The sequence below is a fragment of the Globicephala melas genome, chromosome 4, assembly GCF_963455315.2.
Source record: "Globicephala melas chromosome 4, mGloMel1.2, whole genome shotgun sequence".
Lineage (NCBI taxonomy): Eukaryota > Metazoa > Chordata > Mammalia > Artiodactyla > Delphinidae > Globicephala > Globicephala melas.
The window spans coordinates 68,799,002-68,826,978 of record NC_083317.1 but is presented as its reverse complement, the minus strand read 5'-3'; the positions used below and the strand labels follow the sequence as shown (position 1 = coordinate 68,826,978).

At 50.7% G+C, this 27,977-nt stretch overlaps 1 protein-coding gene across 12 annotated transcripts in view; it reads left to right on the top strand.

Annotated features, from left to right (window-relative positions):
- The window catches only part of MYLK (myosin light chain kinase), a 176,015-nt gene that overhangs the window by 141,240 nt on the left and 6,798 nt on the right, over nucleotides 1-27,977 (top strand). For 8 of the 12 annotated variants that reach the window (XM_060298163.2, XM_060298160.2, XM_060298158.2 and 5 more), the window contains 7 exons: nucleotides 3,490-3,522; nucleotides 3,621-3,714; nucleotides 5,025-5,228; nucleotides 11,067-11,284; nucleotides 12,537-12,660; nucleotides 20,705-20,857; nucleotides 23,497-23,620. In XM_060298163.2, the coding sequence (XP_060154146.2) occupies nucleotides 3,490-3,522; nucleotides 3,621-3,714; nucleotides 5,025-5,228; nucleotides 11,067-11,284; nucleotides 12,537-12,660; nucleotides 20,705-20,857; nucleotides 23,497-23,620 (950 nt within the window). Of the gene's footprint in view, nucleotides 1-3,489; nucleotides 3,523-3,613; nucleotides 3,715-5,024; nucleotides 5,229-11,066; nucleotides 11,285-12,536; nucleotides 12,661-20,704; nucleotides 20,858-23,496; nucleotides 23,621-27,977 lie in introns of all 12 variants that reach the window. The other 4 variants (XM_060298161.2, XM_060298157.2, XM_060298162.2 and 1 more) reach the window with 2 other exon arrangements.

Here is a 27,977-nt window from a genome sequence, read left to right as displayed (position 1 = left end):
CTGTCCAGGGAGCCGGCTAGACACGTGCCACGTGAGGGCCAGAGCGCTCAGCGGGCCCTCCCCGAAACACCACTCCAGGGGGATGGTGTCATCTGCCTGCAGAAATATCTTGGAACCATCTTCCAAATAGTTCTTCCACTTAGCTCTTGGATCTCACAGCTCTTTCTGAGTGGATTTTTAAAAAAGTATCTCGTTGAAGTCCCTTCTACTGCAGTTTAGCTCCTTCCTGAACGGAAAGATGGACACCATGTGGCCGCCTCTCTCATTACTACCTCTTTATGCTCAGAGAGCTTGGCTAATTGAATTGTGGCCTTTCCCCCACGCCTCTGGGGTTCCTCCTCTCATGGCCATTTCCTTTCCAAATAGAGTGGAGATAGGACGAGAAGGAAAAGGAGGAAGGGAAATGTCTCAGCCTGGAGCCTTGGTCCGAGTTCCACACAGAGGAAGGGTTGCTGTGTAACAGTGAGCCAGAGACCGGGGCCTGGGTTCCCTGAGATTGAGCTGGACCCCACAGCCTTGGTACCAGGAAAGCACGCTGCATCTTGACTGCTAAGGAGAGAGGCAGGAGTTGAGGGTAGGTGTGGTATTTGAGAGGAGGGCAAGAAGGCTAGCTCCATCTCTAACTGGTGTCAGAGAGATGGCGAGAGGCCAGTTCTAGAACTGCCTGCCCTTTCAGGGCCACCTGGAAGATGCCTCCGGGAAACAGGTCATCGGAAAGCCCCTCATAGGCTCACAGCGCTGCTTCTGTTCCTTCACGAGGAGAGGACAGACGGTTCCTCCTAGAGATTCCAGGCCAGGAGAGCCTGTCTCTCTGTACTCTCTCATCCTGTTGCTCATTCTACACCAGGATATGTGGCATGGGGACAAAAAGGTCAGGAGAGGTCAAACCACTGTCTCAGCTAGGGCACCACGGATCAGGACGACGGGGCCTCCCTGCCACTAAATGTGGGTATTATCATTAATGTTTTGTCTCTAAGGCCCCATGCAGTGACTGGCATCCACAAGTGCTCAGTTAGTGATTGTTGAATTGACTTGAATCTCTTGCTTTCCTTAAATCCCCGTCTGACATACCATTGTTGAACTAACCTAAACATCTCTTGAACCTATTTATCGTTCTTCCGGTGGCTCTTGAGATGTGATTTCCAGATGCCTGCAGCGTTCCTCCTATGTGAGGTATAACGCTAAACTGTTCTCCCACGTTATAGTATTCATGAGTTGGTGAAAGTTCATAACCCTAATCTCACCCTTGGCTACTGTGATTTTTTTGTTTTTTATCACGTCTGCTCTAGGCTTCTTTCCCAACCAGAGAGGCCTAACCTTTTCTGATCATCTTCACATGGCAGCTCTTCCTTTCAATGGCCCACGCCTCCTCCAGCTCCACTGAGACTTTATCAGTGCCAACAGCCAGGGTTCTAGGATCACATGACCCCAGGCTCTACCAAGGGCAGAGTAATAACACCTGTTTGCAGCCGGTGCACACGTCCCCAGTGACAGCATTCTGTTGGCCAGAGCAGTTGCTTGAGGAATGGGGCTCCCACTTTTGGTTCTAACTAGATACCCTGGGGCTTGTCATGCTGAAAGTCTGAATGATTCAGTTCTCCCTGAACACATGACTCCATTACTACCTTCCAGGTGTGTTGCTCTCAAGTACATTTTGGTCATCTGTGAATTTGACAGTGTCACTGTCAACTCTCAAATCTGTGATTTAGAAGACTTGATCAGTTATACTCACATCCCGACAGTATCTGTGAACCCCACCACTAATCTGAGAGTCCCCATCGACCTTATCCTTTTTTTATTTTTCCATGGCATTTTCCTTTCTGTGACAAATATTCCTCCCAATCCCACTTGTGTTGGTTTTTTAAAATTAAACTTCATCAACAGCATTTTAAGAACTCTAAACAAATCATAGCCTCTCTTGTTCCCGGTCACATGCTCATAAACTCTCTCAAAACTCTTTTCCAGCAAGGGGTACTTATCTTGCATGGGAACTGTGTGACTTCTCTCAGGTCGCCTGCTTAGCTTTCAGTCATTTGTTCTGCCCTCAGCCTAACAGAGAGACTCACTGTCTACAGTTTCAAGCTGCACCTGGTCCCCGACCCACACCTTCACCGCCAGCATTCCACTTGCGAAGCACACAGAGCTGGGCCCGCTCCCACACAAGCCCTCCTTTCTGGGCAGTGTCTGACCAACCCCTCGGCCCCGTCTGCCCTGGCCTTCCTTCCATCTGCCGTCCCTTTCCTGTCCTCAGTCTTGCTCTGCTGGGAGCTTCAGCAAATCACACCCTTTCCCCCAGTGGTTCACACACACAAACACACACACACTTTAGAAATCCTTGGCCTCCCTCTCTGGCTTCCTCAGGTCTTGCTACCTCTTCAGGAAGCCTCCCTTGGTTCCCGCTGTCAGACGGGACACAGCCCCACATCATGGCTGAGTAGCACCTAGCACATCGCAAAGCATGGCGTCCAGGGCTAGCCAAGGACCCGAGAAACCACCTAGAAGTACAGTGCTTTCCTTTTACAGATGAGGAAACTGAGGTCCCGGAAGGGAAGGGCACTTGGCGAAGGTCAAGAAGCCGCAGTGGCTCTTTAGGGACTAATTATACCAAAGCAAAGGAAAGCCTGGACTTCAGAAGTGGGTGGATTCCTCTGGCCACCAGCCTGTCCCCTCACGACCCCCCATCCACGACTGAAACATCTGTGAACGGCCAGGGTGGGCTGCTCATGTCCCTCCTTGCCATACCCATAAACACCTGCTGGCTTCCTGCATGACGTCACCCACCTCCTCGCTGTGTTCCATCATTTCTTTTAAGACACAACTCAAGGGCTCCTTCTTCCTAGACTAATTGCTCTGACTTTATACTTGCCCCACTTGTGTCACCTTTCTCCATGGTCTACTCAGTTTGTACTGCGATATTTGTGCTTGATTATATAACACTCGTAATGGATATTTCAAGGATATGTGTTTTTGCCTCTCCAACGAAATTATATATAAGCTCCAAGAAAGGAGGAGAGATCATGCCATCTGTATTTTGTTTTGTACACCCATGATCACTGGCACAATAGCTGGTACCTAGCTGGAATTCCAGAAAGAGTTCTCAGCAAATGGATAAATGGATCTGACACTAGTAGCAATTATAAGTTGCCGACTTTTGAGCCGGAGCAGAAAGGGACTGTCGTAGTTGTGTGTAGGTTCTGAAAGTCAGAGAGACTAGAAAAGATGTGAAGAAGGGCTTGTCTAGGGGACCTCAAGGCTAGAGGGGGGTGGATGGAGGGGAGAGCTGGCAGAGGAGGGGCTGGGTGAGGGTCAGCGCCTGCCGGTGTATACGTGGCCCTGTTGCAGCGTGGACCCACTGACCCCGTGGTGGTGCCCAGAGCTCTGGGCTTAGTGGCCTTGTGCCTGGGAAGGCTGAAGTCCGACAGGGCCCCCGGCATGCTTTGCTCTCGGTGGGCCTTCGTTACTAATCGCCCACGCCCTCTCTCCCCCTAGAGCCGAAGGATGAAGTGGAGGTGTCAGATGATGGTGAGTGCTGGCCCCCGTCCTCGGGAAGACTCGAGGGGTGGAGCGGGGGTGGGTGAGGGGTCTGATGACTCACACTCACCCCGACCCCCACCCTGCAGATGAAAAGGAGCCCGAGGTCGATTATCGGACCGTCGTGGTCAATACTGACCAGAAAGTGTCTGACTTCTATGACATCGAAGAGAGACTAGGATCGTAAGTGGAGTGGGAAGCACCCTTCCGGAGCCCAGGGTGAGGGTGGCGCAGGCCCCGAGGTTAAGTTCCCTGCTTCCTCTTCCTGTCCTTCCCTGGGTTCTGCCAACTCCCCAGACTGAGGTTCCTGCAGAACCGGGAGGGCTTGACCTGTTGGCACCCGTGAAAGCATCACCCGGCCAGGGCTCTCTTAGGAGCTGCTGTGCCCCGGGATCCCTCCGCAAGCTTGAGCAGGCCCGTCCCCCTCTGCAATCCACCCCTCACATAGGACATAACCCAGGGCAGCGGGTCTGGCCCGGCCCGTCCTTAGGATCCCTTCCCTTTGATCCGTGCTCGCCGTTCAGCAGTTCTAGCTCTAGTGCTTCAGGAGAACGCGCCCCCTTGACATGCACCTCCTGTCATCACCCCTCGCTTTGTGAACTCAGGCCACAGTCTCTGCTCAGGCTCTTCCCTGGGCTGCAGAGACACCAGTGGACTCAGACCACAACCCTGGGCACTCGACACAGCCAGGCTGTGCCCACCAGCAGCAGCACCCAGGGCTGCCTGTCGCCCACTATCCCTGGAGGAGGAGGGGAGGTGGAAGAGAGAGGAATGGGGCTCAGCTCTTTATTTCCGGAGGGTTTCTGTCCAATAAAGGAGCGACACCAACCTCATCGCAGTCCTGAAGAACGAGGACCCTGCTCTGGGGCGGGAGTGGTGTCAGCGGAATGCCACCACTGCCATCCCTACAGTGGGAAACAGGGACCTTGCTAGACTGTCTCCAGGCCCCCGGTACTGGAAAGGCGTGGAAGGAAGGCAACCACTCTGAAATTCCCGGTACCTGGCGAGGACTTCCCCAACCTGACGTCACGGGTCCTTTCGCGGGGGAAAGGGAAAGAAGTCTGTCGCCAAGATTGAGGCCTCAGCCCAAGGAGATGACAGTCCTAAAAGAACAGCAAGACTGGACAGGGTTAGGGCAGGGTTGGGGGCCAGACCCGGGCTGACATTGACAAGTGATGGAGAGTAGGTTTACGGCATCCACAGTGTGCTTCACTGACCTAGAGCAGGGACTGGCAGACTTCTTCTGTAAAGGGCCAGATAATGGATATTTAGGGTTTGTGGGCCATGTGGTCTATGCTGCAACGACTGCTCTGCTACTGAAACCCAGAAGCAGCCACAGACAATCTGGGCACAAATGGGCATGGCTGTTTTCCAGTAAAACTTTATTTAGAAAAAGAGGGAGGCCAGATGGGTCCCACGGTCCATCACTTGCCAATCCCAGGTCAGTGGAAAGCTGGGCTAAATTGCTTTTTCTCTCCTCCTTTCATTCACAGTGGGAAATTTGGACAGGTCTTTCGACTTGTAGAGAAGAAAACTGGAAAAATCTGGGCAGGGAAATTCTTCAAGGCATATTCAGCAAAAGAGAAGGAGAACATCCGGCAGGAGATCAGCATCATGAACTGCCTCCACCACCCCAAGCTGGTCCAGTGTGTGGATGCCTTCGAAGAGAAGGCCAACATCGTCATGGTCCTGGAAATGTGAGTGTCCCGCCGCGGGGCGGCCCAGGATCCCCTTGTGGGACTCCCCCGCTGTCCCGCCACCACCCTCCGCCCCGAGATGGAGAGCACTGTGGGCCAGGGTGTGATGTGCACGACACTCAGCAGCCCGTATGGCCGGGTGCTGACCACTGGGGACAGTCCATCTGTGCATGGTGCCGACCCTGACCCACTGCCCACCAGCCCCCTCTGCTCATCTCCAGAACACACTGGCAGGTCTTTGAGGACCCCTGCCCCCTTCTCACCCTCACCTCCCTGTGAAAGGCTCAGGGCTACCCCTCGGCTCCTTGGTTTCATTCAGGGCATTCTGACCTAGAGTGGCTTTAGAGCAGAAGAGGGGGGACAGGGCAGCTTCCCAACCGGCCTGTGAGAGAGAAGGGGGCCCAGGGCTGGGAGCTCAGAATGCAGGAGTGTAAGCCTCACTCCCGTCCTCCTGCTCTGCTCTGTGTGCCCCTGGTCCATGCTGGTTTGTTCTCTCTTGACCTCTCACTCACCAAAGAGTAGCGCTTTCTGAGCTGGGCTGTACAGAGGCAGGGGGAGGACCAGATGACATCCAGCCAAAGCTTTCCTGGACTCCATTGTTTCTTCGAGTCCCAGTCCTTCACCTCTCTCCCCTCTGAGTGCTGGTCTGAATGTGCACAAACACACACACACACACACACACACACAGACACACACACACACACACACACAAACATGCTCCATAGTGTGTTTTTTTTTTGTTTTTTTTTGTTTTGCGATACACGGGCCTCTCACTGTTGTGGCCTCTCCCGTTGCGGAGCACAGGCTCCGGACGCACAGGCTCAGCAGCCATGGCTCACAGGCCCAGCCGCTCCACAGCATGTGGGATCTTCCCGGACCAGGGCACGAACCCGCGTCCCCTCCATCGGCAGGCGGACTCTCAACCACTGCCCCACCAGGGAAGCCCAATGTGTATTTTTTAATCATTTCTTTTCCTTTTTTAATCTGAATTTTAAAAGTATATGATACAATCATATAAAAAAATATAAGAGAATACACAATGAGAAGTCCCATTCCTACCCCTGTCTCCCGTCTACCCTGTTCCTACCCTGCCTCAGCACCACTGGTAACCAATTTTGTGGGTTTTGTCTGTGTCCTTCCAAAGTTTCTTTATGAAAATGCAAGCATATATTATTTATATTATTCATATTCATATATGAATATATATATGTATGTATGTATGTATGTATGTATATATACACATACTTCCCACCTTTTAACCCAAAGACAAGTTTCACTCAATATTCTATACTTGGCTTCTTTCCATTCAACAGTGTATCTTGGAGAGAGGCCCACATCAGTAGCCAGGGGGCTTCCTCACTCTCCCTGCTCCCTGGGATCTCAGCGCATGCATAGACCACAGGTTATTCGTCTTCTTTTGATAGGGTTTTGGATGGTTTCCAGGCTTTGGCTTTTGCAAAAAGGCAGTGTCTCTAACCTTGTACATATAGCTTTACACTCATGCCTGTGTACATCTGTAGGGTAAACTCCCAGAAGTGTGGGAGTGCTTGATCAAAGGGGATTTGAAAGCTTTAGCAATACTCTGAAAGTGCCTGCAGCATCCTTGAACTGCTCATCCCGAGCTTCAGGGATCTCAGTCCTTCGGAGAGGACTGTGTCAACATCTCGGTGTTCCTTCCCGGGAAAGGTGAAGCCAGTGAGGCATCCCCAGTTTGAGAAGTGACTCCTCTCATTCCGTGAACCTTTGCTGTGTTTCCTTTCAGTTTGTGTTCCTCAGGAAAGGCAGTCGTGGTTAAGAGACAGACTTGAGTCAGAAACCTCACTTCAATCCCTGCTCTGCCTCTTGTTGACGACCTTGAATAAGTTGCCCAACTGTGCCAATCATTAGTTTTATTATCTGTAAAAGGAGGCTATAAACCATCTCGTGTACAATGTGGGGATTAGATGGAATAACGTGTGTCAGGCACAGGCTGTATAATTGCGAGTTATTCTTAGGAGTATGATGCATTGACTTTTTCTATATCCTGGTCTTTTTTTCACTTAAAATTATTTTGTGAGCACTTTAGCACCCAACTGGTTTGTGGAACAAATCCTACTATTCAGGAAACCTGGGGTCAGCTTCTATTACTGTCGAGCTGTGATTTTGTAATTATTAAATCCTTTCAGCGAGGAGAGATATTTGGATTATACTCCCTTTTGGTTCTAAAATTCTGCAGCTCTGTGGAACTTGTACACAGATTCAAAGAAAATCTTCCTTCGTCTCTTAGAATCAGTTTTCAGCCCCGAATTCAAACTTCCCTCCCCACTTCTAGGAAAGATTTAGCCCACGTCCATGGCCTCACTCATTATACCCTCACAATAGCCCTGTGGGCTGCAGCCTTTCACATTTATTGTAGAACAGGTTGCTTGGTCCAGGCAGCGTGGGCGTGTGGGGACATGTGAAGAAATGTCTTGTCTTTGGAACTTAAACCTTGAGCAAGCTCGTGAGAAGGTGCAGGAGCGGGTAGGAGGCAACCAAGCCTGGGTGAGGCTGGGCAGCAGAACCAGTGGGCAGAATACCATACTTAGCTTGGAATTGGGAGTTGGCAAGCTGGACGGAAAATGTTGGGAGAAAACGTACAAGGGCCTCAGCTGGTCTGGCTTTCATCCCTCCACCCCACGCCTCCCCCGTGGACAGGAGTGAGTCTTACACTCACAGATGCCAGCTGATTCTCCTGCACTTGGGGTAAGGAGCTTGCCCCTTGATAGGAACTCGACCAAAGAAGAAGGAGCAGGTTCATACTCAATCTGTACTTCCCTTCCAGCTTAAACAGACCTGGCCACTGAGAAGGCAAAGGCTGGCTTTCAGCAGTACGATTGCTCTTCTCCTTGTTCGGTGGAGAAACTGAGATTAAGAGAAGGACAATCCCTGGTGATACAGAAAAATGAAAATGTATTGCAGGGCCCCAGCCTTCAGATCAGCCGCCTCAGATACAGTGAGAGCCCAGAATTAATGTGTCTTCAGCCTTTCTGACCTCCGATTATGAGACAAGCCCCTATGGTTGTAGCAGTGTTGCTCTGATACAGGAGTTCCTTCAGGCTCCGGGCCTGGAGTCAGGGCTGGTCCTTTTGGGACAGTCCAAGGGCTGGTGGGCCCCTGAGCACTGAAGCAGATGTGCAGCTTAAGCTGAGTCATCCATCCATTGCCCATCTCACCTTCATGCTACCATTGGCAAAACTGATCAAAGGATAAGCAGCTAGCTGGCATGAGACAAGGAGGAGAGGGCCTGGGTTTGGAGCCCCATGGAGTGTCGTCCTTCTGGCTGCCAGTGAGCGCTGGCCAATGTCTACAGCTGGGGGATAAATTTGATCCCTTGGAATAAGGCAGGTTTTCATTCATTCATTCACTCACTCGTCACTGTTAATTTATTAAGCACGCATTTCCTCCGCCCAGTCTTGGCCCATGGCTTTATCCCATCTCTGTGGGTGGCAGCTTCTTTCCACCCACAGTCTTGAGCGTTTTGAAAAGAAACCTATATAGAACCGTTTATGTAACCCCTTCCATCCTTGAAAATGGGCCACAAGGACAGTTTTCAAAATCCATCAACTAAACCTGAATAGGTTTGAACCTGTATTTGCACCTCTACTGAATAGGTTACGTCTAGAAATGCAGCAGTAATTATCTCCACGGCTCAGATTTCCACCACTCATTGCCTCAGACGTTCCCAAGGACACTGCAAAAAATGGTTTCTTGCTTTTCCAGAATATTTTAAATTTAAAACCAAACATTTTGGGGTACCTTGTCTGTGCCAGATATTGCCAGGTAAAAACAAGGGTCTAGAGATGAGCCGTACCTTTTCCAGACATGTTCACAAACAACTTTAAGACAAGGCAGACTTGATGGGGAAAGTGCAGACTTGATGAGAGTGTGGGAACCCAGGGAGGGAAAGATCATATGATGAAATTGGGAGTGATTTCTCGGAGGACATGAATTTCAGCTGGCTTCCCAGGGGTGGTAACTGAGTAAGCCAATATTTCTCAAACTTGTCTGATTTTAACAATGACCTGGGGTACTCATTAAAAATATGGATCACAACCCTTCCGAGATTTTCTAAATCAGAATCTTCAGGGGAGAAGCTTGGGAGTCTGTATTTTCAACAAGAGCCCCCACTGGTTCTTTAAAAAGGAAAAAAAAAAAAAAAGATAATTAACATTATTGAGCACTTACTATATGCCAGGCACTTTTCTAAGCGCTTTACCTGTATTAATTCACTCAATCTTCACAGCAACCCTGTGAGATAGTGCTGTTTTTATCTGCATCTTACAGATGAGGAAATTGGGGCTCAGAGATGTTAAGAATGGCCTGAAACCTAGGAACCTAAGAACGGAGATTAGAGTTTGACCTAGAGCCTGGGTGGCGGGCAACAGAAATGAAGGGCTTGAGGACAGAGGCGCCACCTGCTGGCCACACAAGGACCTCCTTCTCGGTTGGTTCTAAAGCGTTGGTTCCAGCGCTCCCCAGCGGCCACTGGCACAGATTGACCTTTACCCGCTCAGCCCTCCCAGAAGTCTTCGTCCTGTGGTGATGGAGACCCACAGAGGCTTCCGTGTGCTGGGCCCCATGGTGCGTCCTTGTCTCTCCCTCAGGAGTCAGTAACAAGATCCACTTGGCCCGCAGCAGGTTGTCAGATGATAATTAGTATGTGCTGAGCACCCACTGTGTGTCAGACATGATGCTTTACAAAGGTTCCTTCATTCCTAACTACTGTGATGGAGGGACAGATGAGGAAACTGGGGCTCAGAAAGGTTAAGTAACTTGCCCAAGCCACAGAGACGGGATTCAAACTCGGCTCTTTCCCATCTTTGTGATGACTCCCTTAGAAGAGGGAAGGCCCTTGGAAGAGGACAGGCTCCGAAGGAAGCCCACTCAACCTTGTTCAGCTGGTGGATCACAGGCCATTGTAAAAAAAGAACTTACTGATGTCTGGATGCTGCATAAGTTACCAAGGGGATGCTTTAAGGTTCCAGAGCAGCGAGCGAGGAAGGTGGGTTTGGAAGGCTGGGAGAGGGGGACAGAGAGGCCCCATGTGACTCAGCATTTGCACTGAAGGGAAATAGGCTGGCTGGCCAATCCTTAGAAGAGAGGCCCCAGAACCACCATGGCCAGGATCCAGAGTGTATCCAGGCAGGAAGGATGTCCTACACTCCCAGCCTGGGCCAGGGAGCCAGGGAGGCAAGTTAGTTATGGCTGGAAGGAGTAAACTGATGTTATAGGCCTAGCCAGAGGAAGCAAATCGATCCCAACTGTAAGTATAATAGGTTACAGCCAATGACTTTTACAAAATGTGCTGATGCTCTGTATTATTGAAGATATTTTTCTGTTTCTGGCTATGCAAAACAAATGCTTATGGGTACTGTGAGTTTTTAAACTTCAATTCTTTATGACCAGAAGACATGGCTGCAGAACAGGATAATCCCTTACATCTATAGTCATTTGGGGGAAAGAGGTTGCCTGGCAGTTACCCTTTTTGCTTAGGAGATCATTCTAGATCTCTCAGTTCATGGCCACCTCTGAGACTGCCTAGTAGATGCTTCCCTGAACCCCTCCAAAGCTTAGTGGGCACAGGCGGTGTCCCCCAAGCAGGAAACCAGGAGGACCGGGCCGTCCTCACACAGTGGAAGACTGGGACCGACATAACGGGGCAGTGGTCTGGGACTCAGGAAGCTGCAGAAAATGCCTGGCACCCCCATGCACTGGGCTTTCCTGGCCGTGACCCCTTCCCCCAGCCTGCCCTGGCCAGGCTTCCTGCCAGCCAGGCTCCCTGCTCCTGTGGTCTGAGCACCCCCTCTGTCCCCACAGCGTGTCCGGGGGTGAGCTGTTCGAGCGCATCATCGATGAGGACTTTGAGCTGACCGAGCGGGAGTGCATCAAGTACATGAGGCAGATCTCGGAGGGGGTGGAGTACATCCACAAGCAGGGCATTGTCCATCTGGACCTCAAGCCCGAGAACATCATGTGTGTCAACAAGACAGGCACCAGGATCAAGCTCATCGACTTCGGTCTGGCTAGGAGGTTGGGTAAGGCCGAGCCACCTCTCCTGTTGTCACCAACACGTCATGGCAGTGGCCATGGCTGTTTGTGTTCCGGGCACTGTATTAGACACAACAGTATTAAAGGGGATGGCCTGTATTGGAGCTGAGATCACAGACCGTGGAGACTGCCCCTCCCACTTACTAGCTGTGGGAACCTATGTCTCACATTTCTCATCTGTAAATTGGGGTAACAGTAGGACTCACCTCATAGAGTTGTTATGGGCTCACTGAGTTAATGTAGGTAGAGGGATAAGAGCAGTGCCTCGCACATGGTAAGCACTTTGTAGGTGTTTTCATTTGTTTTATCATTATTATTTTTTTCACTCTGGTGCCTTCAGCAGCAGAACGTTTTGCTGATGGTGCTTCCTCCCATTTGCACCCTACTGTACAGTTTCCAGAGCACTTTCACCTACTTTCTCTCATCTGATTCTCACAGCAGCGCTTGGAGGCAAGCAGGGCAGATTTTATGAGCCTCAATTTGTAGACCAGGAAACCGAGGTTCACAGTAGCTTTGCCCAGCAAGTCCCACGATGAGCTGGGGTGGAATGAGGACCTGGGGCCTAGTCCAGGGCTCTCTGAAGCAACACTGCTGTTCCTGCCCTTTCAGGAGGCAGGGCACATTAGGGGAAGGCGCTCAGGGCCTGAGTACCCAACCCAAGAGTCATTTTGGCGAGTGATGGTCCTCTATGGCTCAGAGGCACCACCTCAGGGTTACGGTTTTTCCCAACTAACCTCCCAGCAGCTCCTGGGAAGAGAGATGTGACACTAGACGTGGAGAGGTGGGTGGGGGAGGGGAGGAACATGGCTCAGGAGTCAGACCCCCTGGGTTAGGTCCTGACCACCATTTACTGGGAGGCAGGGTTGGGGGGGAGTCACTCCCTGGGCCTCCCTTTTCTCCTTGGGAGATGGGGGTCATCCTCCTTGACCAGAGCATTAAATAGGAAAGTCCTCATAAAGCAGGCAGCAGGGTACAAATGACAGACTGAATGGTAGAGATTATTTTCAAGCACAAGTCACCACCCCTGTCTCAGGGAACTCATGCCATTCCATCCGGGGCAGGGCGGTTCCACTGGTGTGTCGATGCCCTTGTTCCACGAGGAGGCTGTTGTCCCTGTGCCGTCCTGCAAGCGGAGAGCCGCTGAAGGCCGGCCTCGCCTGTGTCCCTCCCAGGCATCTGCTGACCTCGGGTTGGCTTAGGGACGTTCTGGCGATTGATCCCTCTCCATCCTGGTTGCAGAGAACGCGGGCTCTCTGAAGGTCCTCTTTGGCACCCCAGAGTTCGTCGCACCGGAAGTGATCAACTATGAGCCCATTGGCTACGCCACAGACATGTGGAGTATCGGCGTCATCTGCTACATCCTGTGAGTCCTGGGGCACACGGGGGGAGGGTCCCCAGGCTGCCCTGCTGTTGACGGGACCAGGGCGGGTCCTGATGGGGAGCCCGCCTAGAGTCAGGAGGGCGGTAGGCTCCCAACCCCCTCCTCGCTGGCCTGCCTGGCTTCTGTGCTCCCGGTGATGTCCACAGCCCACGTCACACTTCGGCAGGAGTGTCTAGCTCTACACAGCAAGAGCCCCGTTCTGGGCCCCTCACCATCCTTGATGCTAGCCACCTAGGGGCCTTTGGTCAGGAGGACAGGAACGTGGCTGGTGCCGTGGAATTTACCTTCATGTGTGTACATGGGTCCATAGAGAAGCAGGGAGAGAGGCCAGGTGTACATCTGCTGTGGGTGTCATCGTCATCTTCAGAGGACCGCACCCCATCCTCACGGCAGAGGGACCCCAAATTCCAGCCTCATCTCTGCATCCAGTATACGAACTAATTAATAAGCACTTTTGATGATAGAGCTTTTAGTGGGACCCATAGACAACAGAAAGCTACCGTGTAGTAATTAGAATTGGGAAATTAGGTGGAAAATAGGAAGCCATTCCGTTAAAAAATGCTGGAGAAAAGAGGGAAGGCCAGTAATCTAGACCAGTGCTTCACAGACAGTAATATGAGGGAATCACCTGGGCTGCTTAGATTACAAGTTCTGATTCAGAAGCTCCAGGGGACCTGAGAATCCACATTCCTAACAGGCGCTGGTTGCTGGTGGTGCTGGTCTGAAGACAGCACTTTGAGTACCAGGCCCTAGAGCACACCCTCTTGTTGGGATTTGACCGATTTAGTTTCTGAAGCCTGAGGCTGCAAGCAGGCACTAGCCTTAGTGGCAGCCCCTGAGTTTGTGTGGCGTCACACAGTTATGGGATGGTCTCCCTGAAAATGCAGATACGCATGTAGTCATTTTGTAAAAAAGTTTTTGTTGTTAAAGCAAAAGGACAAATTAAACATTTTCACAGAAAGCTTGAATATTGACCTCTAAGAATACTTTCTTAGATCCATGGGGTCTTCAGACCCCAGTGTGAGAAACGGCTTTAGGTGATTCTGCTGCACAGCCAGGTTTAGGAACCACTGTTACAAAAGCTTTAGCAGAAGCAGAGTGATTGTGTGTGTGTGTGTGTGTGTGTGTGTGTGTGCACCAGTGTGGCTTTTTCACGTGCTCAGGGGTCTTACTCTCCCTGTGGGCTATGAGGACAGCCTACCTCAGTTGAACCTGTGTCACAGGTTCTGTACCCCAGAGAGTCATCTTCTTCCCTGCTTGGGGTCACCCCCACCAACACAGCCTCCCCCAGAGCAGCAGAGAAGAAACTCTGGCCAGGAGAGCATCTCCCTGCCTCTCCCTACCCAGTCCCCTCCAGGAGAAAGGGAGCTGAGGAGTGAAGGAAACTGTGCCGGATTCTGTAGTGCTGGCCCCTTGGTAAATCAAGGAGAGCAGGGCAGTGGGGGCTGCCCCAGGCTGGATGGGGTCACGCCGGACCTTTGCCCAGGAGAGGGTCTTGGGAAACGGTCTTTGGTCAGCTCCCTCTGTTCAGACCCAGCTGCCCTGTGGCTTGGCTTGGCCCTGGGTCCCCCTGCAGCCATCGTGGAGACTTGCCTTACTCTCTCCATCGGTTTTCCCACTGCTGTAGAATCAGGACCATCTGTTTGGTCCTCAGAATAAACCTGGGAGTGGGGCATGGCAGAGGTTCGATCTTCATTGGGCATTGAGGTCACAGGAGCCAGGGAAGCCCACATGGCTGCCCACTTCCCACAGTCCTGGAGCATGGCCAGCTGTCCCAGTTCACCCAGCACTGATGGGTTTCCCAGGACACGGGACTTTCAGTGCTGCAGTGAGGACCATCCTGGGCAAACTAGGACGATTGGTCTCCCTACGGGTCAGGGCCAGACCGGTGACTAGACGCTCAGTGAATTTGCACAGTAAACACACCTATACCCAGACCCGGAAACCACACAATACCAGGCCCGCAGCCCTCCCGGTGCCCAGGCTCTGGTTACTTCCTCAGGGGTAACCTGATCCCCATTCTAACATCACGCACCATGTTCACCTGCTTTTGAACTTTATGTAAAAGAAATCATACAGAAAGATGTGTCTGGCTTCTGCCCCACCTTGTTTGTGGCCCCCATTCACATTATGGTGTGTAGCTGTAGGCTGTTCATTCTCGGTGCTGTATAGTGTTTCACTCTGTGAACTTCATCCAGTTGACTTATCCATTCTGTGCCGATGGGCTAGATTCCAGTTCGGGTTATTGTGAGTATTCCGGTACACGTGCTTTAGTGAATATCTTTATGCATTTCTGTTGGATATATAATCTAGAACTAGAATTACTGGCTCATAAGAGCACTTTATTTTAAAATGAAAATTCTTTGAGGTGGAAGAAGTAATTTGGATTACATGGTTTGCTAGATTACTTTTAAAGCTGAGACCTAGGAATAGGGAAGGGCTTTTTGAAATGGGGGGAAAATAATTTTGATGAATGGGGCACCAGCCTGAAGGCATCCGGACGGAGGCGGGAGGAGGGTGGAGAGGTGCCTGTGGAAGGGGGGCAGGTGAGCAGTGGGGGTGGCGGACACAGGCCAGCCCTACACAGCCTCCTGTAGCCTCCCCAGCATCCGGGCTGCTCTGCCCTGCGGGACGTTTCCTGCTGCTCTCACAGTGGGGACTGAGGTCTGGGAGTCTCTCTCCTCAGCTAGGGCTGTCGGCAGGGCATGTGGTGTGAGAACGGAAGGCGCAGCAGCCAGATTGCTTCCTCCCAGCCCCTGCTCTGCAGAATTCTGGAGCCACTGCCGGAAGCCCCCAGAAGAGGTTCTCTGGCGGCCCTCGTGCACCCTCCGTCCCTCTCTTTGGAGCTTGGAGTCCTTGCCAGAGGATGCCCCCTGCTCCCCACCATCTCCTTTCTGGGGCCAGTGAGGTATGGAGAGCTGGGGGACGAGTGGTAACAGGTGTATCCCCCAGCGCAGATTTGGTGAGCACCTCCTAAGTGAGCAGCTGTGTCCCGTAAGTTGTCTTGACTTTGCTGAAGGAACTCCTTCTCACACCCTCGGAGGCATCGGGGCAGAGCCTGTCACGGTACAGGAGACCTGGCTCCAGTGCCTGCCCAGGGTCCCCAGGCAGGGTAGAGATGTAGCAGGTGGGGTTGGGGGCCCCTTACCCTCTCACCCCTGATTCTGAAGGGAGAAGCAGGTTTCGTGGATCTGCTGGAGACTTCTGCTCTTACCAATACCCATTGGTTTCTGGCAGGAAGAGAGAGGACCAGGCTCTCTAGGCCACACTTCAACGGTGAAGAAATTCTAAGCCCCGCCTCCTTTTCTAAGACCTCCTTCCCTCTCTTATCTCCCTCCCCCCATTTCCTTAGGACTTGCTGTTCCCTTACTGCCTGTGGAGACACCAAAACCCTTCTCTGTGCCCTGCCCTCACCCCTACCCCAGAATTCCTTCTTCTCCTCCCCTCCCCCAAGCTGCTGCCCTGCTTTCTCCTCCCTACCATCTTCCTGCTGTGCTCAGCTGCAGACATCCCATCTCAGCTCATCTGTGAGCACGTACCATGGTCCAGCGAGGCAGGTCCATCCCCGTCTGGAATCTACCTTCTGGGGACAGCAGCCTAGTGAGCTGGGGAGAAGTCCCAGTGCCCAAGCATCAGGTACCTACTCAGACTCAGATTTGGATGCAGGGCTCTTCAGAGGGATCCAGCAGCTCCACCCAGGGCTGCTTCTTCCCTCTTAGCTGCTGAGTCCAGACATGCTCTCTATTGCAGGTCCTGAGACCTCCAGGCAGCCCACATCCACACCAGGCCCAGATACCACCCGCAGGTTTTGCTCTCCAGGGACTTGGGCTGTGGTTAACATGACTAAACCCTGGGTCTGTCTTTCCTAGGCTACTGCACAAAACGATGCCCAGCTCTTCCTGTGGGGCCTGACCAGCCCTCTCAAATCTTCCCACCACACCAGGGAATGAGCATCCCAAGGATAAAATGGGATAAAATACTAACCCCTTCCTAAGCGCTCAGCAGTTCTGCTAGAAGATGTATGGCCTCCTTTGCTGGCCATTCATGCAGTGGAATCATCTGCTTAAAAAGCACCACAGAGAAAGTGTAATTCAAGAGGCATTTCTGCCTTCTGTCTCCTCATGCTCTGTCCTCCAAGCAGAACACGCCTCCGCATCAGATTCCCTGGTGAGGTTTGGCTGCAGTAAGAGATTAAGAAATTAGAACACCCTGCAGTCATGTCCTTAGTTGACTCATTAGCACAAAGACTAATATTTAACCATTAAAAATGAACATTGAGACTCTGTATACACTTGTGAAAGACAATGTCAAGTGAGGAAAAAGTAGACCATCCAAGAACTTGCCCACACTGATGACAATTTTGTGAAAACCAGACAAATTCACTGGTTATGTTGGGGAGAAAAACACTTTCCTCTACCTCTTTGGTTCAGTTCTTGGGGGTCTGCAAGTCAAACTGACAAAAGACAGTTTAACGGGACTTCCCTGATGGCACAGTGGCTAAGACTCCACGCTCCCAATGCAGGGGGCCCGGGTTCGATCCCTGGCCAGGGAAGTAGATCCCATATGCGTGCTGCAACTAACACTTCACATGCCACAACTAAGGAGCCCACATGCAGCAACTAAGACCTGGCACAACCAAATAAATAAATTTTTTTTAAAAGGACAGATTAACAAAAAGAAAACAGATTTAATTATGTACATATGCACAGGTGTTCATAAAGAAATGTGACTCAAGTTACCTTTAAAATTTGGGGCTTATATACTACTTTAACAAAGAGTGATAAATTATACAGAAATAACTAGACGAAGGAAAAAGGGTTTGGAGCTTCTGGAGGGAGTAAATTGTGACAAGGTGACTAGGAAATGTATAGGGGCTGTTCTGCGATATCTAATATGCAGATGACAGTCTTTCTCCTCTTCCTGGGAAGAGAAGAAATGGACAAATAGAACAAATGGAAATTTATGTCACCTTAACAAAGAGAAATTTACGTCCTGCTTTTAGACAGAAAAAGGGAGGACAAAGGGCTAATTGCCTTCAGCTCAAGGCAATTTTTATGCCCAAGTTCATATTTTGGGGAGGTATACTCTGATCCCCTTCAGTTAAAACCCTAGGTAAGACTAGGAAAAGAGGTGAGTAGCTGTGTTTTTAATGCTAGGGTTACTATGTTTGTTAATTGGGTTGAACAACCCAACCATATGTGATCCTATGCAAATTCTAGCAATAAAGAAAAAGTACAAGAAAGGAAGTTTAAAAATTCTGCAAAATCCCACCACCACGGAAAGGCGTTACTAAAATTCAAATACTGTCTTCATCGTCAGGCTCTGCATATTTTTTATTTTAGAGACGTACTGTTTATCAGGGGGAATGCTGGGGGAGCTGGGGCAGGTGAGGAGCCAGCCAAGGCTTGGGAGGGATTTCAGATGGATGGGCTGCCAGGAAGGAGGAGTGCCAGGGGCCAGAGGAGAGGAGGCTCTCCCCAACTATGAACATCACAGAGATTAAGCCCTATCTTTGTAGGATGACAGTTCCTAATTAGGAAAGGAGGTTTACAGAAGGCGGCCTTTCAGCATTCCACAGCAGGGTTGTTTACTTCCCTGCCCCCTCCCCCCACTCCCGGCGATCTCTTGGAGTGCTGTAGGACTTCCCCTCTTTGTTTCAAATGGAAAGTGCAGAGACAGAATGAAGCATGTAGCTGGCAAGCAAGAGTCAGGCTGCTTCTTGATGGGACTAGTTAAGCCTATGGGCTTCCTGGGAGCCCCTAGGAATTCTAGTCCAGTACCCTTGGTGTATAAGGGGGGAAGCTGAGGCCCAGAGAGGGGAAAGGAATAGCATATAACAGCACAGACTCTGGCCTGGTGAGGTCCCACCCTTCCCTCATTGTGATATGATCGAGAATGATTATCTCCATGCCCTCTGAGAACATAAATGGGTGTCTTGCTTTAAGATATTTTAATGCCATCTATAAAACTCTTTTATTCAAAAGCACAAATATGTTGATTAGGGTGAGATAATTCACACTGAAAAAGGTCTTTTTCTTCTTTTTAATGAAGATTTTCACCAGAGGGTTCCTCCCATGGCAAGCTTTCCTTGCAATATTTCAATAGATTTTGTTTTACAAAACTTAGTTTTCAGGGCCAAGTGTATTTCATAAGCTGATGCCTCTTGGATGCCAAAACAGCTCCCGAGGGGTTTGCATTATTGTTTATGATGAGGGATTTGGGGAAAGGGTTGTTAGTGAAGCCTTAACTTGGAAGGTTGATGGCATGAGGGCCCTAGATCCATCTCATGGGGCTCAGGTGGGGACAGGGCAGGACCAGCTACATAAATCATAGGGCCCAGTGCAGCATAAAAAGGTGGGGTGACTTGTGTAAACATTAAGAATTTCAAAATGATGGCAGCAGAGCATGAAGCCAAGAGTGGGGCTCTTCCAAGGCCCATGAAGCTGGCCCTAGGTCAGGGTGAGTGGCGGGCTGCACAGCTGGGGGGAAGATGAGGTGCCCGCCAGAGGTGAGAAGTGAGGCCAGTAAGCCAGACGTCTGCTCCGTTCGGCTTTGAGATACTTTACCTTCCAAATTTTATTTGGCTTAAGCTATTGGTAAGTGAGTCATTCCAGAGATCACAGATTGATGGGGCAGTGGGGGTGAACTGTGTACAGAAGAACTGCATAATAGCTATGGTCACAGACCAAGCTCCGTACTGCGGACCAGGCCTCCTGCCAGTGCTGTACGCTGTGATTTACTTCATCTTCCTAGAAATGACTGTACAAATTAGCGGTTAAGAAATAGGCTCATTGGGCTTTTCTGGTGGCGCAGTGGTTGAGAGTCTGCCTGCCGATGCAGGGGTCACGGGTTCGTGCCCCAGTTCGGGAGGATCCCACATGCCGCGGAGCGGCTGGGCCTGTGAGCCATGGCCGCTGAGCCTGCGCGTCCGGAGCCTGTGCTCCGCAAAGGGGGGGCCGCGACAGTGAGAGGCCCGCATACCGCAAAAAAAAAAAAAAAGAAAAAGAAAAAAAAGAAATAGGCTCATTGACTGCAAATCCTTGAGCAAGTTACTTACCCCCACTTGGTGCCTCAGTTTCCTTATCTGTTAAACGAAGTAATGAGTTACCTGCCTTAAAGGGTGGTGTTAAGACTGAATGAGTCCATCTGTTTTAGCTCTCTGCCCAGTGCATGGCACATAGTGAACATGTGATAGATGTCTGCTGTTATGAGAATGAGGACACAGGAGAAGGAGAACAGGGAGAGGTGGCAGTGGTGACCACTCCAAGTAGCAAGTTGTCCATCTAACAGAGGAGGAAGCTGACACAGAGAGATGAGGGGAATTGTCCAAGGTCACCCAGCGAATGAACAGGCCATGGTTCCTCTGAGGGAAGTTTTCTGGTTTGGCCTAAATGCCTCAGGCGCATTGACGTCAAGTATAGATGGATCACAGACCCGCATTGCAGGTCCACCCTTCGTGGACACACCCTTGCCGAGCCCCACTTGGGCTGGCCCTGTTCTTGATGCTGATGGTGAGAGGTGGGAGGGCGGGACAGGGTGCAGTGATGAGTGCTGTACCACGTGACCAGTCCACGGGGGGGTGTGTGTGTGTGTGTGTGTGTGTGTGTGTGTGTGTGTGTGTGCGCGCGCGCGCATGCCTGGAGCCCTGCGAAGGAGGCCATTCCTCCCCCCAGGACCTTGGAGAAGGTTCTGCAGGGCGAAGTTCTCGCCTGGGTGTTGGGGAAGAACAGAAGGCAGGGAGGAAGGCCCTGCAGTGCTGTGTGGAAGTGGTAAACTGAAGAAAAGTCCCTCCGCCTCAGCTTCACAGGCAGGTGGTGTCAACAGGCGGGCGACACCCCAGAAGTACAGTGAGTGAGCCAGCGGGCAGAGGCTGAGAGCCACGCCCCCTTCTCTCCTGGGTGGGAGGGGAGGCAGGCGTGGGGGCGTGTGGGGCGCTCTCACCTCTGACCTCAGGGAGCGCTCCCCTGGCGGGACCGCCCTCCCTGCTGGCCTCCCCCACTCACTGCTCTCTTCTCTCCTCCCCCAGGGTCAGTGGACTGTCCCCCTTCATGGGTGACAACGATAACGAAACCTTAGCCAACGTCACCTCAGCCACCTGGGACTTTGACGACGAGGCCTTCGATGAGATCTCCGATGACGCCAAGGACTTTATCAGCAGCTTGCTAAAGAAAGATATGAAGTAATGGGTCGCGATTTCAGTCTTTTCGGCCTCCCCACTCCCCGGACTGGGGTCCAGAGGCAGGGACTCTCTTTCCCTGTCGTGGGCCCCTCCGCACCCGAGGAGGGGAGGATGGGCACTGCGTGCGCGAGGGTCCTGCTCCCTGGTGCCCGACACTCTCCTGTCTTTCGAAGCACAGAAACCTCACCTGAAAAGCAGCGCTTGACTGCCTGTTGACGGAATGAGGCAGCTTGTGTGTGAATAACGACAGCCCCTTTTATTTTCCGTGTACAGCTGTGGCCTGCAGCCGCCCTGCTGAAACCTCAGCCTCCCTTCTGGGGCTTGCAGGGGAGGTACCCTGTTTGCCGGTCCTGACCATACTCCTAGCTATTCTGGCTGGATGCTTATTTTGTATCTAGATCATGTAGGAGCTGCCTGCCTGAGTGTGGCCAGGTACCTTCCACCACTGGCCAGTTAGGCTGTGACCCCAGGCCACTGGGCCCAGCTCCAACTCTGTCCCCTGCAACCGTGCAGACTGTGAGGTTCTCTCCTCCACCTTCTGGGGCTGCCTGGAGCTGCCCAGGTGGTCAGCAGATGACAATAAAGAACATCTGTGAACGTCAGGAGGGCTGAGTGTTCAGGCATATAGACGGCCTAAGGCTGTGAGGAAAGGTCAGACGCCCAAGGTGCTCAGTCAGTATTTCAGGGGGAAGAGGATGGAGGTGGGAGCAGTAGAGGAGGCTAGAGCAGAGGAGGGGAGGTTGAGGGGGTCTTGGTGTGGCTGGAGAGAATTCACTGGCGAGGGGAAGCAGCTACCGTTACGGTAGGAAATGGAGAGGGGCCGTGCACGTGCCGGGAGGGCCGGCCTGCAGCAGGGCAAGGGAGTGGTGGGGTGTCGGCGGGGGGCCACGGGCTGTCGGGCGCCTCACCCACTCTGTGAACAGGTGGCCAGATGAGGCAAGGCCTGGCTCCAGGGGCCCCGGGGAGTCGCATTTGGCAATACAAGTAGCTGTAAGCTTTTCCCCAGAAGGTGGTGTTGAAACGGGTGGCGTGCCGGAGGAAGGCGGGAGGAGTCAGCCCAGAGGCTCTGCATGTGCACCAAGGGGACTTTGTGGCCTAGGTTCTGCCCTGTCTCCCTGGCCCGCAGACCCCTGTGAGGCTGTCGGTCGTCTTGCCCCCTCTGGGGGAAATCCTGTCTGGGACATGAGAGCACAGTTGCTAAAGGAGCGAGGCTAGAGGGTCTCTTAAGTGGTTCGGTCTGGTTTTCTGGTTACGCACCCACCTCTCAGTCCTTTTTAGCCAGCTCAGGGCCAAACTCCTCCAGAGGAGACATTCCACACTCCTTGACAGCGAGGTCTTTTTAGCACTTTGCTGCCCCAGTCTTCACCTCAGAAGCAGGCGTGACCCAAGGAGGATCTAGATGTTGCGGGGGGCTGAGATGCCCCTCCCGTGTGATGGGTCCCCGCTCCCCAGGTGCCTCAGGGAGGTGCGGATCTCCTTCCTAACAACTCTGGTCCAAGGATGGCTTCTGTCAACCAGGCTTCATTCACCCAAGATGTGGTAAATGAGGTATTGTGCGTATACCCTATTTTCTTACCTGACCTTGAGTTTATTCAGAAACGTGTTGGCTTCTCTGTGCTCGTAAAATGGACTCACCAAAGAATTGATTTCATATAGATCAAGACACTAGATTCCCATAAACTCAAACTCAGCATCTCTTCAACCAGAAATCTCCATCTATCAGCACTTTAAAAAATGTTTTTCTATTATAAGTTAATACATGTAAGTTGTACAAACTTTGAATATAAGAAAATTAAAATAATCCATATCCCCTTAACTAAAGACCACTACATTTGCTATAGTTAGCAAATTTACTTTTACTCATTTTTCTACATATGTTAGCACTTGGTATTTTGGGCTTCATTAGTCCTATGACAATTAAGGTGATGGCCCTGAAATATTTCTAGATTCCCAGAGCTTTCAGAAGATTAAATGAGTTTCAGTGCAGTTCTAAGGTTGTCATAATTCATAGGTTGTACAAAGCTGGATGCTTATTTTGTATCTAGCTCATGTAGGAGCTGCCTGCCTGAGTGTGGCCAGGTACCTTCCACCACTGGCCAGTTACGCTGTGACCCCAGGCCCAGAGAATGTGATCTCTGAGTTTTAATGGGAAAAACCTGATACTCAACCACACCATAAGATTTGAGAGTTCACTGATTCTCGAAGGTTTGGGCCTAAGGTTTCACTCTTCTCTCCATCAGACAAGGAGGCAGAAGGATCGGGCCTCCACAGTTCCCAGCCCCCACGTGACCAGCAGAATGACCCCACCCTGGAATACGGTGCCAGTCATTCCCAGACATGTCTGCCCTCCAGCACTTAGCCTCCCTAGACCCCAAGGGCAGGTCATGAGACTCCAGTTGCTTACTGGTGTTTAGGCTTTCTCAACACTAAAGTATTCTGGGTCTAGTCAGTGTAACCCAGACCAAGAGAGGAAAAAGGCCAAGAGCACAGTGATTCTCACCATGGTGGATGGACTGGGAGCAGCAGCCCTGGGCTCTGCCCTGTGTAACTAGGGACAGGTGACCTCCCGTTTCTGATCTGACCAGCAGTCTCTGTGGTCCCCTTCTGCTCAGAAACCCTCTGATCTCTGCCTCTATTAGAAACCGCTTGGACTGCACCCAGTGCCTTCAGCATACATGGCTAATGAAAGACACCAAGAACATGGAGGCCAAGAAACTCTCCAAGGACCGGATGAAGAAGTACATGGCAAGAAGAAAATGGCAGGTAATGAGGGGTCACTTTGGACTGGGATGTCGCCCCTCATAATTGCTTTATTCAAGCTACCCTCATTCCCAACTTGCCCTGGCCTCACTCCAAAAATGTTTACATTTGTTTCTGAAATAGTCTGGGACCAAGACTGACATTCCATGTCTTCGTGACTAGGGACGAGCAATGTCACCTTTAGGACTATTTGGCAGCCCTGGGGAATGTGATCTCCTTATAGGTAGCGTGATGGTCTTGCATTTCTTTACAGTGAAGGAGGTGGGCACATGTTCCACAAAGAGAGACATGGGAGAGACATAGAGAGGTTGCATGTTACTAGCTACATGTCCTTAGCCAAGTTACTTAACCTTGCTGTGCCTTCGTTTTCTCATCTATAAAATGGGGATATTAGTGGTACCAAATCTTTGTGAGATTCTCACTGTTGTGAGAATTATATGAGAGAATATTCATCTGGCCTTTAGCACATGGCCTGGCACATAGTAAGTGTTCACAGATGAGATCGGTAGCCAGTATGTACGGAGGGCTGGCCACGTATAGGGAACATTCAAAGCACCCTCTATGTAGCTTTTTAATCCTGGGAGGCAGGTACTATTGTTATCCCCAGTTCTCAGACAAACAAAGCAGAGAAAGGTTAGGAAGGTCACCCAGGGTCACAGCTAGTAAGTGGGAAAGCCAGGATTCAAACCCAGAGACTGGCTCCAGCGTACAGAGTCTTAACAGCACACAGTTTAATGACACAAATCGCCTCTGATTGTTAGCAGATGGAGAAAATGATCCTCCAAAACCATAGAGAACTTATCATGATCTATTTTATTTCTATTATCACTACTAGTATTATAAAATTCCTGGGCTACTGGAGGGTGCATGGTTTCTATACTCAAGGAATGTACAGTGTAACAGGGACCTGAAGCAAATAGACATAAAAGGACATAACACACACCAAGAATTATAAATGTTCACTATAGCTCTCCATTCCCATATATGTGAGTGCGGACAGAGAATGGAACCAGTCACACCAGAGGTGGATGTGAGTCTGACAGGAGTCTGAAGTTGGCCATGGAACATGAGTAGAGCACAGAGAGGAGGGGATAACAGCACAGACGGAGGAAAAGGCGCAGAGGTGGGAACTGGACCTCACCCTGATCATGCTGGCCTGACAGGAGCAGTCTTTTAGCTGGGCATTCAGGGGACTGGGGCATTTGGACCTTGCCTTTGTGGCAGAGAACAAGGAAACCACCATTTTAGGGGCAACTGGGACACTGGTGATTTGCCACACAGAATGACTAAACCGCAGTTCACTGAAAAGTCCAAGTTCACACAAAGGGTGAGAGGAGCAAAGGTGAGAGAGGGGCTTCGGGTGTGTGGGTCTGAGAGACTTCACCCCCTGCACATCTCAGCGGCCTCCCCGAAGTGGGAGTCAGTTCTTGGTTAGCCCCGCCTGAAGGTTTGGGTGGATCTCCTGGCCTCTGTCAAGTACCTGGTGAGTTGGAACACGTGTGCCGCTTACCTTACCCTCTGGTGCCATTAGGGTCCAGTGAAATCAGAGGAGCAAATATTCTTTAAAAAAAAACAAAGCCACAAGAGGACCACAAAATCAAAGGTTGGCTTTATTAATGATCCTGTGGCCAGTAGATCTCAAAGAAATAGTGGTATTTCTGGAGCAGATACGGTGACTGGTATGGGGGTGGGGCAGTTCTCAGAGGAGGGAATTGCACTGGGTTTTGGTTGGATGAGGCCGTGGGCTAAAGGGCAGCCTTATTACTTCAGGCTTCTGGAGGCATCCACACATCTGCTGGTGAACCAAAGCCAGGAAGAGCCTAAACCCAGGGGATAGGCGCAGAGAAGAGATAAGGAAATGGGAGAGGAAATAAATGGAATTTTTCAGTCAGATGTGTCCGGAAACCATAATTTGTGGTGATATCTGAATCACATTTTTTTCTTGTTGTTTACAGTGTTATCAGCCATAAGGTTTTCTGAAAGTGAGAAGGGAAAGGACAGAATTCAGAAAAGGAACATTAATTTCCTATTTTAATATAGGTAGCAGCATTTGGAAATGGCTTTTCCACAGAAACAGTGGTTATGTTTCACAAAATTACATAGAAAAGTAGTCTGCAAAATCCCATTCAACACATAATGTCCCTGAAGCATATTGTCACTGGTAATAGTTCAGCTGCATCTGACCACCTTGTGTTACATCTCCTCCTTAGGAAAATGTTTTCCACATTTTAAACTCTGGATACCAGAACCTTAGCACCCCTGGAATAGGGGGTTCCCTCTGAGAGCAGCTGAGGTTCTGTGTGCTGAGGCGGAGTGGAGTGGAGGGGGATAGAATGGGGTGTGCTGTGGAGGGAGAGGGCCAGGGCAAGCACAGGGGGCCCACAGCGCTCTACAGCTGCGTAAGAAAAGCTTCCTTGCTATCATTCTGGTGTGGTTTTTTTTTTAAAAGCTTATGACATTCTTAAGGATTTTTTAAATTTATTTTTGGCTGTGTTGGGTCTTCGTTGCTGCGCGCGGGCTTTCTCTAGTTGCAGTGAGCGGGGGCTATTCTGTTGCAGTGCGTGGGCTTCTCATTGCGGTGGCTTCCCTTGTTGCAGAACAGGGGCTCTAGGCGCGGGGGTTTCAGTAGTTGTGGCACGTGGCCTCAGTAGTTGTGGCTCATGGGCTCTAGAGCACAGGCTCAGTAGTTGTGGTGCATGGGCTTAGTTGCTGTGTGGCACGTGGGATCTTCCCGGACCGGACCAGGGCTCGAACCCACGTCCCCTGCATTGGCAGGCGGATTCTTAACCACTGTGCCACCAGGGAAGCCCCTGGTGTGGTTTTCATAAAAGGGGAAGGAAGTAACATGGGAACAAGCCCCAACAAGCAAGCAATAGATAGATGACTCATTGTATTATTTATTTTAGAATGAAGTTATTCTGAAAGAGGGTAGGTTTTTTATTTATATCAAAAGAATGTTGAAGAGACGTGGTGGTGAGTAATAGCATTGAGGGTGGGTAAGTTGAGCAGGATAACAGGGCCTCTGCATGCAAAATGGAAGCAAAGGACTAGGAATTGGAGGCTTGTGGGCAGCCATCTTTATTCTCTGAGAACCACAAAGACTTCAGCAGTATGGACCAAAGGGCCTTGGGGAAGAAAGCTTTTGACTCAGTATAGCACGGAGTACTCTTGGCCATCACATTTAGATAATACGCATTCTCAGGGGAAATTGTAGTCTTGGGGCTGTTGGTGTTTATGTAGGGCCCATGATGGCTGGCTGGCTCTAGGGTGATCACCTTGCCGAGGTTTTCCAGGGCCTGTCTCAGCTTTATCCCTGTAAGCCCCTCATCCTGAGCAATCCCTCAGTCCTGGGAAACCAGGCTGGTTAGTCACCCTCGCTGGCTCTCCCAGGGGAGGGAGTCTGTGCTCTGTTAGGGAAGCCGTTACAGACCCTGCCCGCCTGGAACACAGGAACCCAGCCTTGGCAAATTGCCCTCCACCAAGAAAAAGGCCTCCTCAAGACAAGAATGGAACTTATCAAGAATTGAATCTTTCTTTTTTGATGTTTTAAAAATTTCCAAAGGTCTCAGTTAGTAAAGCAGCAACCAATTTTCAGCTCAAAGGCATGAAACTGGAAGGCTAGAACATATAGTTCTGACAAATAACTTCCCCACCAACTAGTTTTTCCCATGAAGCAGCTTCCAAAGATTGACCTCTGATGTGTGGGTTATTAAGATTTTCCCTGTTGCGCACTTACATTTCTTCCTGTTTTAGAAATTATATGGTCTATTGCTCCATCTGATGGAAAATTTCCCCCAATGTGTGGTCTATTCGTTTATTTGCCACCTTCTCTGAAATATTGTAACGCTTTGATTTGCCTTGTTCTCATAGCTTCCTATTAGTCATTTTGTTAACAGAAGAGGAAAGACTTCATTCTTCCACACCATACAAGTGGAGACAGTCCTGCATCCAGGTGTTTGGGATTAGGGAGCCCACGGGCTCAAGGGGAGCGTTCCCTGCTGCACATTTGCGTGTCTGAATCACAGTCTTTCTGTAGAAGACTAGAGCTGCAGGGAGATTTGAATCTTCAGGTCCAACAGTGAGGCCCAGAGAGGGGAAGTGATTTGCACACGTTAGCAGAGTAATGAGTGGTTAGAGAACTAGCCTGTCCCTCGTCAGGCTGTTTCCTTCCTCTCTCAGCAGCTAGTCTGTGGTGCACAGCATCTGGACGCCTCAAAAGACGCTTTGGGTGCAGGGCTGGAAAGCAGTGGTTATGCCTTAGTTTCTTGTCTTAGTCATTCCATTGACCTTAGAAAAGGGGTGAGAATCTTTACTTAAAGGTGAGAAACACAGACACAATGTGTATAATTGGGGACTTCTT